This window comes from Sapajus apella, unplaced genomic scaffold (assembly GCF_009761245.1).
Source record: "Sapajus apella isolate SASKATOON/1434 unplaced genomic scaffold, GSC_monkey_1.0 scaffold171, whole genome shotgun sequence".
NCBI lineage: Eukaryota > Metazoa > Chordata > Mammalia > Primates > Cebidae > Sapajus > Sapajus apella.
In genome coordinates, this window is record NW_022437111.1 from 1,055,929 (window position 1) to 1,069,646 (window position 13,718).

The window sequence follows — 13,718 nt, forward strand, 5'->3', positions numbered from 1 at the left end:
GTTCTGCTTCAGAGGTTTTCTCCTTCTGTGTTTAGACGCTACCTTGTGCATCCCTGGAATTTAATAGATGTCCTGTGGAGACCTTCCAAGTCTCCTCCCATACCCCGACTGGACTCTGGCTCCCAGCAGCGGTCTTCCATGGATGTAAGGCCTGGGGTTATCAGTATCCCACCCAAGCACAGAATCAGCAAATGACCCCTGGGCACAGTGCCTGCAGAACTCAGCTCTCCCTAGCTGTGCTTCTCTCTCTGGAGTTTCAGTTCCTTCAGTTCTTGCTAATTAAGAAGCCCTTTTCTGCCTTAAAATAGGTGCCTTCTCTATTTTGTTCTAATTTTCTGTTTATTTTAGGTGGGAACACACTTTGTTACTAGCTAATTCATATCACTTGGAAACATAGGTTTATTTCACCTTAAACATTTTCTCCTACTTTCTTATATTTTAAAAGCAAAAAGTCTTATTTCTGTTTGACATATTTCTCAGGAAAGCCTATTCTGACTTCTCAGACTCAGTTAAGTAGTACATTTTACAGCATTCTCTACCTCTTTTTAGATGTTTATTAAAATTTTAGTTATTTAATTCTGTAATTTTTTTTAATGTTTCTACTTTTTATTTTTTTGAGACAGAATCTTGCTCTGTCACCCAGGCTGGAGTACAGTGGTGTGATCTTGGCTCACTGCAACCTCTGTCTCCAGGGTACAAGTGATTCTCCTGCCTTAGCCTCCCGAGTAGCTGGGACTATAGGCATGCACTACCACGCTCAGCTAATTTTTGTATTTTTAGTAGAGACGGGGTTTCACCAGGCTGGTCTCGAGCTCCTGACCTCAAGTGATCCTTCCGCCTCGACCTCCCACAGTGCTGGGATTACAGGCATGAGCCACTGCCCCAGCCTATTATTTCAGTTTAAATATGAGGAATTAAGCCTCTTAGTGTAAGTGACTTGCCCAGGTTTACCCAGTTAGCACATTATGTTAGTTCTAAAGTCAGGACTGATCCCTCCAAGTTTACCAATGCTAGGCCAGGACTACATGATGCCAACTCTTGATATTCTAAAATAAATTTTCTTTCTTTCTCTTTTTTGATTTCTAATTTTTTTTGTACTTAATCTCTTGAATTTTTACTCTGCTAGGGACCGAATTGCGTTACCCTAACAGAGTTAAATTAGAGTAACTCTGTGAATTTAGCTGCAAGATTCCCTTTCTATGTTTACTAACATGGTGAAGACCAAAGCAAGGATATGTAATAATTTGATCAATTAAGCTTGTAAAGTGTATGTACTATAAAGCATGTTTACTAAAAGAAACTGTATTTGTTCTAGGGAAGTATTTAGAAGAAGTTGAATTTGTTCATACTAGCTATGAATGATCTCACCATTTACAGTGTAGTGGGTTATCTGTGATTGCAGATATGCTGGAGGGAAGGGATGGATCTGAAAGGCTACCATCAGTAGGAGGAATAAAACTTGTTCTGTGTCCTTCAGGAGTCTGGACAGTGATCAGCAGGTAATAGACACAGAGAAACTGATTTCAACTTTTGAAAAAAAAGCTTTCCAGTAAATAACGCTGTCCCACAATGGAATAGGGTCCCTCAAGATGTTGAGTGCTGAAAGTGATCAAGCAGAGGCTAGAGAGCTTCATGCCTGGGAGCAGGGGAAGATTGGAGGAGAAGGTCGAGGGCTATCTGTAATCACAGATAACCTGCCGCACTCTAAATGAATTTGTAAACCTTGTGTTCAATTAATACATTACCATTTTTACTATGAGGAATTTGAGTAGCTATCTACTATTGGTGCAGAAAAAAATGAAAATATTTCCTCTGATTCATCCAAGCAGAGTGTGTGTCCTTTTTTTCCACAAGTGCGAGAAGGAATTGAAAGGAAAAAAAGGAACAAGAAGGAGAATAATGGTAAGAAAAGCAATGAGAAGATATTTGAAACCGTAAAGCCTTCTATGAAAGTAAGTTCCAGCTGCCAGTCCAGAATTAGAGCTCACGGTCTCTGGTCTCAGATCAATCAGATACCATTTGCCAGAACTCTAAAGATCCAGAGAAAAGAGATGCATTTCTTCAGTAATTAGCAGTTTGACAAGACTTCCAATTTTGATACTAAATTGAAACAGTTAGTTCTTAGGCTAGAAGTAGAGACCATTCTAGTTATATGGGGAGAAAACATGAAGCCAAGTGGCAAGGAGATGGACTTAAAGGATGGAAAGATATTCAGCTTCAGACTGATGGAAAGTAGAATTTCTAAATAACTATAATTATTTATTGGTTTATAGTTTGTTCCTCAAGAAAGCATCAGAACTTTAATAACATGGGTATACTGTACTCAAAACTTGTGTGTCTTACTCCTGAAGTAAGAGCACAGCTAAATAAACTGAGGAACAACGTCCTTTAGTAATAACATTAGAGGAGGCAGCAAGTCTGCAGTGGACACTGTAAATAAGAGCCCACCTAACCTAAGTAAAATGGTCTTTTCTTTTTGAGATAGGGTTTTGCTCTGTGATCCAGGCTGGACTGAAGTGGGAAGAGCATGGCTCACTGCAGCCTCAACCCCCTGGTCCAAGCGATCCTCCCACCACAGCCTCCCAAGTAGCTGGGACCACAGGCATGCACCACCATGCTGGGCTAATTTTTTTTTTTTTTTTTTTGTAGAATAAAAATAGACAGGGTCTCCCTATGTTGCCCAGGCTAGGAGTCCTTTCTTGTTCTAACATGGCTCACTAGAATTCTGCACTGGGACTAAGAGCCAAGGTCCAGGCAGTAACTGCATTACTTAACCTTGCTTTGTTCTCTGGGACTGTATTTCCTTCAGGTAACCTACAAATTGCAGCAATAGAGCATTTTAACTGCCTTTTGAAGGTAGATTAGGATCTTTACATCTCATATTCTAACCTCATATTTATCAAGAAATATAGGTGCCTTATTTTGACATGACATATAGGTAGAAACATGCAATGAAATACTATGCGACCATTAAAAATGATACATAAAATATTTAATGACATGAGGAAAATGATACACTGCAAAATAAAACTGATTATTAAACTATAAGATGATCACAGTTTTTAAAACTATAATTCTATGTACATAAAAATAAGGAAAAGATACAAAACAGAATAACTCAGCCATTAAAATTGTGTTTGCAGAAAAAATAACACCACAAGAGAACAACTTGTAATGTTAAATGAAAAATAATAGAAATAATATTATATGATTCATGACTGCACAAAATGTGATTTTGACTTTGTTGAATTTGGATGGAGAAGAAACTGGAAGGGAGAACATGAGAAATTGGCAGTGGTTTTCCCTTAGTGCTAAAATTACGAGTGAGTTTGGTGAGTTATTTTTCTTTATACTCTTCTGTCCTCTTTAAATGTGCATGTAATTTATTTATAATAATGTAAATACTTCTTAAATGTCTATAACTCTTCAAAAGTGATGCTTCAGGAGAAATGAGCTGTTAAGCATTTTAAGAATTTACGTGACTCTAATATACTGGAGGGAAGGGATGGATCTGAAAGGCTACCATCAGCAGGAGGAATAAAACTTATTCTGTGTCCTCCATAGGTCTGGACAGTGATCAGTAGGTAATATACATAGAGGAACTGATTTCAACTTTTGAAAAAAAAGTTTTCCAGTAAATAATGCTGTCCCACAGTGGGATAGGTTCCATCAAGATGCTGAATGCTGAAAGTGATCAAGCATAGGTTAGAGGGCTTCTTGCCTGGGAGCAGGGGAAGGCTGGGGGAGAAGGACAAGAGGACAGTGGGGTAGAGGACCTCTAACATCATTTTTACTGCTAACATTCTATTTGTGCATTCATTTGCTCAATCATACAACTTCCAAGATGGCCCCCAATGAGCCTTGCCAGTGTGTATTCATGCCCTTGTGCAATTCCCTCCTGGATTGAACAAGCTGATCCAAGTAATCAATAGGATACTTTGGAAAACATGGTGTATTGTTGAGAAACATTAAGTTTACCCTCCCCCAATGAAGTTACTTTTAGTTTGTTATTAGTGGTAGGTGCGTAATAACTGCCTACCTGGTATATTCCTGAGTTACGTGAATATGTAAAACACCTGTGTATTAATAAGAATCACCTGTCAAAGAGCAAAAGAGTGAATGAAGCTTTGCTCAGGGCCTTCAGTCCTGGAAAGCTGTCAGCCCCATAGACTGTCAGGCTGTTGGTCCCCAGGATAGGTCCATTTTGTTGTGTTATCTGAGTGTCTGCCTCTCAAATACCTTCAGCCTGCCTGGGTGGGGGTCTCCAGACCGAGCTTGTTCTCGGTAGTGTATGACTTCAGTCATAAAGACTTGGTGGCTTCTGCCTTGCTCTCCTGAGTTGCTCACTCTGGAGTAAGCCAGCTGTTGTGTCATGAGGACACTCAAGCAGCCTGTGGAGAGGCACTGAGGACTGCCAGTACCCAGCAGAAATGGGCAGGTATGTGAGTGATTCACCTTGGAAATAGACCCCCAGCCCAGACAAGCCTTCAGATGACCGCATCCCTTCACATCTTGTCTGTAACTTCAGAGACACCCTAGCAGACCTGAATTCCTGACCCACAAAGATTGTGTGGGATTAAGTCACTAAAATTGGGAGTCATTTTTACATAGCAATAGATAATGCAATACATTTTTACCTGAAATGTAAACAGGTAAAATCTGTTATGATGTGTTCCATAACAGAGTTGAGGTCATATTCTGTGATTCAGTCATTTCAGCTGAACTATTGACAAGTTTATCTTAATAAGGTGAAATCCCCAGCTGTTAAAGATGTGTAACAGTAGCCTCTCCACTTAAGTAGTACAGTTTAACCTGCCACAGTTCGAGGCCTTAACATGTTCCAAGAAGAGCAATGTCATTTTGGCTTTAAGATGATGTATCTTGTTTTTTTCCTGATAGAAAAGAATAATGTGCTTTTTATTCTCCTAGAGATTTGGTGTCTGTGAATAGTTGTAGCTATAACTGTGACATTTACCATACATTTCTCAGCTTCCACCCACCAATTTGCTCAGAAAAAAAGGTATGCTACAAATTGCAGCGATAGAGCATTTTAAAAAGGTAATTTTCAGCATGTTAGCACCTGAAAGGGAAAGTTTTATCTGCTTAAACAAGCCAAAAGCAAAGACAAAGACTGCACGTTGTTCTTACAGATGACTTAAATCATCTCTTTGATGGTGAAAATATTTTTAAGACCTGAAAGTTATGAGATATTCTGGGTAAGCCTGATTATCAAAGAATACCACAAATAGCCTTGGATATAGTGTATCATCTGTCACTGAGTCAAAGAGATCTGTGGCACTGTGAGGATTCTTGGGTGGAGGGGCAACTAATTCTGCATGTCCCTGTGTGTAGACTCCAGTAAGTACTCGCACAACGTACATGTGCTTTCTCCCATTGCTGTCTGGCCTGGAGTAGGTGTCCTTGGCAGAATAACTGGCATCCACAGCAAAATAGGTTCCTTTTCCATAGGCTACAGCTGGAAAGAGAAAGACCAAAATCTTCCTAAGAATGTAAAATTACACAATACGTAGAATCAGGCCCAATCCAACAAAATTGTTTTCTAAATGCAGTTCTAGCCAGGTGTGTTGGCTCATGCCTGTAATCCCAAAACTTTGGGAGGCTGAGGCAAGAGGACTGCTTAAGGCCAGGAGTTCAATACCAGCCTGGCCAACATTATGAGACCGCCCCCCACCACCTACAAAAATAAAACGAAATTATTAGCTGGGCACAGTGGTACATGCCTGTAATCCCAGCTACTCAGGGGACTGAGCGGGGGGATCATTTGAGCTCAATAGATCAAGGCTGCAGTGAGCCATGATCTAGCTGCTGCACTCCAGTCTGGGTGACAGAGTGAGACTGTCTTTTAAAAAATACCTGCCCATTAAAGTTACTTTTCATCATTTCTAAAATTCACTCCATCGTCCCTCAGAAGATTGCCAATCTCCTTTAAGGTAAAACACAGCGAGCTCTATTCTGACAATGATAATATGGCTGCCATCCATGGCTTCACGCTGCTTGGGTATGAAAAGTCTGGAATTATTGTTTACCTCCTTCTGAGCAGCCAGATTACTCGCTTCCTTACCATTCTTCCCAGCATAACTTCGATTAAAGCCGTGCTGATTGACATGTGGCACTGAGTCTGCATCTGTCCCATGGAAGAGTAGTCTCTCATTATTTGTATGGCCATTCTTGATATCCATGTGCTTTTTCTTTACCTGGTAGCTCTGCCAAAGAAACGCATTCTGTATCCTCTCAATCTGCAGATGACAAAAGGCAAAATATTTCAGAAATGACCTTGGGGCTCAGTATGTTGTATTTGTTGTGGACTTAAAATAAGCAATATGAAAAAGAAGGAAGAGGAGTTGGTGAAGGAAAAGGAGAAGAAAATACAAATAGAGAGCAAATTCAGAGAGCAGGCAGCTTTCTGCCTTTAGAGAAAGATGAGCTAAAAGTATCTATTAGTATCTATGCTTTGTAATAGTGCTTGTTAGTATATATTTTAAATAACAGAATATAGTTTATATCAAAATGATTACCAGTATATTCCCTGGAATTCCTGGAGATTCACTGACATTCAAACACCTACTCAAAAATTTGTACTCATTTAGTAGCCATTTCCTGAACTCCTTCTCATCTTCCAACCTATTCCATGTGGCGTCTCATAACAATTCTGTTATTGCTCCAATTACGGTCACAAATCACCTCATAATTGCCTAATCTTATGACTATTTTTTCTAGACTTCTGAATAGCATGTCAAACCATGAGCCATCCTCTTCTTAAAACTGTTCTTCTTTCACTTCTTTTCAAAATATCACTCTCTACTGGTTCTCCTTCCTCCTAGGAAATGGAGTTAGCATCCATTCAGCCATCATCTACTGAACATCATTATGAATTAAGTTTGTGTTGGGTCACTGCCTTCATGAAACATTCAGTCTAATGGGGTGGGGGAAAGACAAGAAAACTAATCACTACCCCACAGACTGATAAGGGATGGTCAGGAGAACACACACGGAGCTATGAAAGTATAATAAAGGGCTCCAGCTAACCTGTGTCTGGGGAAGGAGGAGGAAATCTGAGAGAATGATGTTCTGAAAACAGAGGGAGAAGAGAGGTTGAAGAAGAATGGAGTGGGTACCTGGGCAGCTGTTGAGGAGCCAAGCCATAATAGCAGGAGGGAAAGTTGTTCTGCTCAAAGTAGTGGAGGTCTCCAGGAGAGTAATGAAGGTTTGCAATGGGGAATGTGTGAGGGGGTTGACTGGAGGAAGCAATGAAGGATTCCAGGCAGCCTGGACGGTTCAGCTGAGGCTGGGGACCATGTATTAGTAAGGATTTCATCTAGAAGCAGTGGGAGAGAAGGTAAGTTACGGGATTAATCCAATGTTGGATTAATTTTCAAAAGAAGTATGAGCCAAGAAAGCAGCAGATGTTGGGGAAACACAATTGGAATAGGGTTCTTGCACTTCTTGTACAGTCATCCCTCAATATCCATGGAGGATTGGTTCCAGAACCCCCACAGATACCAAAATCTGAGGATGCTCAAGTTCCTGATATAAAATGACATAGTACTGTATTTGTATTAATATATAATCTACACAATCCTCCCATATACTTTCAATCATCTCTAGATTTCTTATATTACCCCATACAATGTATTAATAAATGCTATGTAAATAGTTGTTATATTGTTTAGGGAATAATGACAAGAAGAAAGTCTGTACACATTCCGTATACTCAACCATCATAGGCCTCACCACACTTTCCATCCGAGGTTGGCTGAAATCATGGATGCAGAACCTATAGAATCAGAGGCCTGGGACTGTACTCCCAACAGCTTTTAACACCACGAGGCATCGCCTCCTTTAAATTCTGTCTTTTATGTAGGATGTCTCTATCTTCTGGTTTCCCCTTCTCAGGAATTAAGCTCATTCATTCATTCAAGTTTACTCAATACATATTGTGTCCTACTATGTGCTAGACAGCTTCCTAGGTACTGAGAATGAAGAAATGAACAAGATGTGACTCCTACCTTAAGCAGCTCACTGTCTAGTCCGGGAGCCAGGCATGTGAAATGTTATCAAAGTACCTTATAAGTGCTGTAATGTAACTATATACTTACAAAGCACCATTTTACAAGTGCTCCAAGAGGTAAGTACACAGCTCTATGGAAGAGGTCACAAGATTTCAAATTACTAGGATGTCACACCCTGCTCTGATATACAAGTATAGTGATCTACTGACAAACCCTTATACTTTACTGACTAATAGTTTTATGCAGCATAGTGGGCATTGTGGTAATCTTCTAAACATGCATTCCACCCCATTAGCAACTTCTGATTTGAGTGGGATTGGCCCTACTTATAGTTCTAGGGTGGAGTCTAATTGAGTTAAACCAATCAGGATTTCAAAATGAATCACACATTGATGGGATCTGATAGCTCAGGCCCAAGCCAACCAGAACAAGGTATTCCCTAGACACAGAGATGGTAGCAGTGGTTGGGATTCTCATCCACTAACTGTGGAACAGGACACAGTTGTCTTCTATGGGTTGTGAATGAGAAAGCAGAGACACCCTAATTGCTGCCAGCAGTTACCCAACAACCACAAGGAGAGTCCAGCCTTAAGAAAAGCTGACACTGAGGACAGCAAAGCTGGAGAGACTGGATCCAGCACACCATCAAGCCGCTGGATCAGACTTCTCCAAAGCCCATCCTACTTCAGGACTTTCCATTAATTTCCAACACAATTCTCCTTGTTTAATCAGTTTGAGTAGGTTGGTTTGTGACTTGCAACTGAAAGCATCCTAACATAAACATGTGACTTGGAATCTCCTTCATTACCGCTAAGGAATAAACCATGAGATTTCACGTCGATGGAGCTTGAGTAAGTCTAATTCCAGTTAAAATAAACATAGGAAGTAAAGTAAAGGAAGGAAGGGTGTTATTTAAAAAAACAGCTTTTATGTTAATTCGCCAACGTATTTAAACAGTAAATTTTAACACAGCATTACCTTCTCTATTGTGTAGGAAGAACAAGTTTGGGTGAACTTGTCCTTTATGGTATTATATTCTGATTGTCCTGGGTGTAGCTGGACCATGCAAGATAGCTGATGATTCATGTCAGTCCAGTGTTCAGGAAGATTATCTGGAAAGTCAGCATTTGGTCAAAACACAACATTCATTTCCAAAGACCTCTGAAAATCAGGGCACCTCCTATGCTCTTGTCTCTCGTCATCCAACTGTGATCTTTAAAGTAGAAGCTACACATCTCATGGTTGCTTCTTTTATTATCCTCAATTGAGTAAACCCAGATGAAGTGAACAGTCTGACACCAATGTGACACACAATATATTCATTAGTGCTCTAGCTAAAATATTTAGATAAACTTAGATCCACTATAGCTTGAAATTGTAATTTTCCCAGAGAGTTCTGTAGAATTAATTTTGTAAGAAACTGATATGGAAACATGAATGTCAATTTATGGATGCTTTTGCTTTTATTAGTATTATTTAATGTAGTTCTCTTCTATTTTTTTGAAACATGATTACTCTGCTAAAGATATTTAAAGCACATTGTTCTGTACCCCATTTTATACAACAAGCAGAGAAAGCACCATGTAAAGAACATAGCAGATGTGCTAAGAGAATGCTTTCCCATCAGGTGATCATTCTGGTTTCCTTTGCTTTTCAGTGGTTTCCTGGAACTTCTAAAACGCCCAAGCTAGATGTCAACTTGCTAAGATAGCAGAACCAGTATGAATATGGACACATTGCATTAGAGAAGTAAAAGCCCACAAAATGACACAACTCCACAGGTAAAAACCAAAGGATTTTTTCCTTACAAACAAAGCCACAGTTTACTCATTTTTAGTGAAAGATCTACCTGGCCTGAGGGAGGGATCCAGGGCACCATCTTCCTGTTAAGCAAGTCCATCCAGGGTAAGTTCTGGTGACATAGGGAGGCATCTAACCCTAATCAGTAAGCTCTTTTCAAAAGTTGTTCTGGCAAACTTTCCCACCAATAAGGGTGCGTGTTCTGAAAGCTACGTTTTTTCCTTTCCCCGACACTGTCCATCTCCTTCAGGATCTTTCTGCCTAATCATTTCTAGTCGGACGCCTTACGGTCCTTTTGGATCTGCCGCTTCCTTTCCTCTGAATACAGCAGGCAAGGCTCCAAAATAAGGAAGTGAAGGTTTTTAGGGGGTCTTCTATTCCTTTCATGCCCTGAGGTTGGAGAGCAGGAAGCTATCAGGACTTGGAATCAGAAGACCAGATCAGCCTCAGCCTGTGACCAGCCATATGACATTGAACACATAACACCACTTCTGGGTGAGTGTTTAGTTTTTAATCTGTGTAATGGGAATTATAAGATCAGCTCTATCTACCACCTCACGGGATTGTTGCAAAGTTAAAATATAATGAGTCTGAAAATGCTTTAGGGAATGCCAAGTCCTTTGTAAACATAGGGTTATTCTTAACCAATTAAGCTTGATATTTTTTACATCTCAGAGGTATTTGTATATTATTATTATTATACATTTACCCAGTCTGGAATGCAGTGGCATGATCATGGCTCACTGCAGCCCTGACCTCCTGGGCTCAGGCAATCCTCCCACCCCAGCCTCCTCAGTAGCTGGGACTACAGGCACATGCCACCATGCCTGGCCGATTTTTTTTAGAGATGGAGTTCTGTCATGTTGCCCACGCTGGTCTCGAACTCCTGGGCTCAAGCAATCTTCCTGCCTTGGCTTGCCAAAGTGCTGGGATTATAGGCATATGCCACAGCACCCAGCTGGTATTTGTATATTAATAGAATAAAGAATAAAGCCAAAGGTCTTTTCTCGAGAGGAAAGACATTTAAATCACACCCTTAAGCTACACCAAACATTGCTATCTACTCTGTTGTCTATGTACAAAGGATAACCCTGGCTAGAAAATTTAGAGGAGAGAAAACGGAGTCCCAGGAATACTCACCCAGCATCACATGGAAGGTCATAAACTAAGGAGCACTGTTGACTTGCAGCCCAGGGCTTCACAGAAAATAGCATGATAATTACCCTTTTAAATGTTTCCATGTGCTAAGCATTTTCCTGAGCCCTATTCTTATACAGCTTTTAGAAAAGATGAGCGTTTTTTAAAACAGGGGTCCCCAAGTCCCAGGCCACAGACTGGCACCAGTCTGTCACCTGTCAGGAAGCAGTCTGCACAGCAGGAGGTGAGCGTTGGGCAAGGGAGCAAAGCTTCATCTGTATTAACAGCTGCTCCCCATCATTCTCACTACCATCTGAGCTCACTGTCTGTCAGATCAGCAGCAGCATTCGATTCTCATAGGAGCTCAAACCCTATTGCGTACTGTGCATACAAGGGACCTAGGCTATGCACTCCTAATGAGAATCTAATGCTTGATAATCTGTCACTGTCTCCCATCAGCCAAGATGGGACCTTCTAGCTGCAGGAAAACAAGCTCAGAGCTCCCACCAATTCTACATTGTGGTAAGTTGTATAATTATTTCATGATATATTACAATATAATAATAAAAATAAGGTGGGCAATAAATATAATGCACTTGGATCATCCTGAAACCATCCCCCATCACAACACAGTCCGTGGAAAACTTGTCTTACATAAAACTGGTCCCTGGTGCTCAAAAGGTTGGGGACTACTGTTTTAAAAGATAAGCTCTACTTTCAAATTCCTGGTGGTTCAGGATAAATACCCTCACCTGTGGGGATGGGTTTTTTTAAAAACCAAGATCCCGGCCGGGCCCGTTGGCTTTCTCCTGTAATCCCAGCACTTTGGGAGGCCAAGGAGGGAATATCATTTGAGGTCAGGAATTCGAGACCAGCCTTGCCAACATGGTGAAACCCTGTCTCTACTAAAAATACAAAAATTAGCCGGGCATGGTGGCTCACATGTGTAATTCCAGCTACTCAGGAGGCTGAGGCAAGAGAATTGCTTGAACCTGGGAGGCGGAGGTTGCAGCAAGCCAAAATTGTGCCACCGCACTCCAGCCTGGGTGACAGAGCGAGATTCAGTCTCTAAATAAATAAATAAGACCCCTGGCTCTGCCCCCTGTCTTTCTCGCTTCACTGTTTATTCTCCTGGATAAGCCAATCACACTTAAGGGCTTCAATCCCATCTACTCACATGACTTCCCAAATCTCTCTAGTGTCTGATACACAGGTGGTGCTCAATAAATAATCTGCCACAATAAACAGCTTTAACATACATTTGAAAAGTAATTATGTATTATCTGCACAAATGAAACCCAAAGCTATCCTCTTTAAGTTCTTTTTGAAAAGCGGCTGTATGATAAATTCTTACTAAAATTCCAGTTTATCTGAGCCAACAAACTTCCTTTTATCTGATATTTCATCTGTATTATTCCTTTTCTCTAACAACAAAGATGACGTAGTGCAGTTTGATTGTGGTCTGTTTTCACTTCAGGTGCCAGAAGTTCAGGCTGAAACCAGTCTTTCCCTGCACTGACACCCCTGCTGTCTCAAAGGGTCAGTTGTATGCTCATTTTAGTCAGTTTGCTTCTCTCTTCAACTTCACTGTTTTGTTTTTTAAATTTGTAAGTCAGTTTAAAATATTAATGAAAGCAAGGAGTGATAAAAAACAGTTAAACTTTATTTTTTGCTTTACTGATAATGACTTATTTAGTGTTCTTAAATTTAATAAAAATTTTCTTCTACCAGGACAAAAGGGAAAAAAATGTTAGTTTATATACCCCTAGATACTATAGTAGGTACATACTATTTTTAACTTCCCAATATCCTTTTCTCATTTTCTGGTAAAAGCCTTCTGAATTTTCTTCAGGGAGCAGCTATTCCCCATTGCTTCGGATGGTGATTCCCTCTAGCTCAAGTATGCAGCATGTGACTCTGGCTCGGCCAATCAGTGTAATTATGGTTCCCTGCCTGCAATTGTCCAATCAGAAAGACTCTCAGGGCTTAAAAGACTCTCAGGGCTCTGTTCCCTGGCATTATTTCCTGATGGTAAGTGTGTATCTCCACTGGATACACTCTTTCCTCTTGAAACTGACTGTGGAAGGATGGGGGCCTAAAGCTGCTAGCATCCATCTTTTACCATATGAAGACTGAGGGAAAAGACAACACAGGTAAGAAGAGAATAAGAGATGAAGAAATTCAGGGTCTAGATGATATTATTATATGAGCACTTGGATCAAACTGTACCTGAAGCCAGGAATGCATGGGCTTTATAATAACATGGGTCAGGGAATTCTGTTTTTTGCTTAAGCCAGTGTAAGGTGGATTTTCTATTATTTGCTACTGCAAGAACCTTAACAGATCCAACTATTATTTTCATATTTTTATTATATGTGTGTCTCCTACATGTATTGTATGTTGTACTACACTGAGGCGAATACTTGTCAGGAAATAAATGTAGAGAGAACTGACATTCCTCCTGACAGCAGCAGACAACAATCCTCGGTTTAAGAAGGCTGCTGATGGCAGGTGTGCCTTATCACTAGCAAAACTCAGTGCTTTAAGGGTGAGTGCTCCAAATGGGTGAAAATAGTGATTGCAAGAGGAGACTGCAATCCTAGTTATTTTAATAGCAGTACAAACGCCACAAAATAGGGGAAAACTAAATCAGAGGAACATGTCAGTACAAATACTTAAAGTATAAACACACCTTACGGAGTAGCAACTGGGGATCTGTCTGGCTGCTTATGCTATAGTACAACCAGCTGA

General features: G+C 40.4%; 1 protein-coding gene across 3 annotated transcripts in view; it reads right to left on the bottom strand.

The window, feature by feature from the left end:
• Nucleotides 1-2,476: 2,476 nt before the first annotated feature.
• PARP15 (poly(ADP-ribose) polymerase family member 15) overlaps nt 2,477-13,718 on the bottom strand; it is a 46,278-nt gene continuing 35,036 nt past the window's right edge. For all 3 annotated transcript variants that reach the window (XM_032267706.1, XM_032267707.1, XM_032267705.1), the window contains 3 exons: nt 9,009-9,142; nt 6,083-6,257; nt 2,477-5,476 (listed from right to left, as the gene is read on the bottom strand). In XM_032267706.1, coding sequence (XP_032123597.1) covers nt 5,187-5,476; nt 6,083-6,257; nt 9,009-9,142 — 599 coding nt within the window. In that variant the 3' untranslated portion in view covers nt 2,477-5,186. The remainder of the gene's footprint in view (nt 5,477-6,082; nt 6,258-9,008; nt 9,143-13,718) is intronic.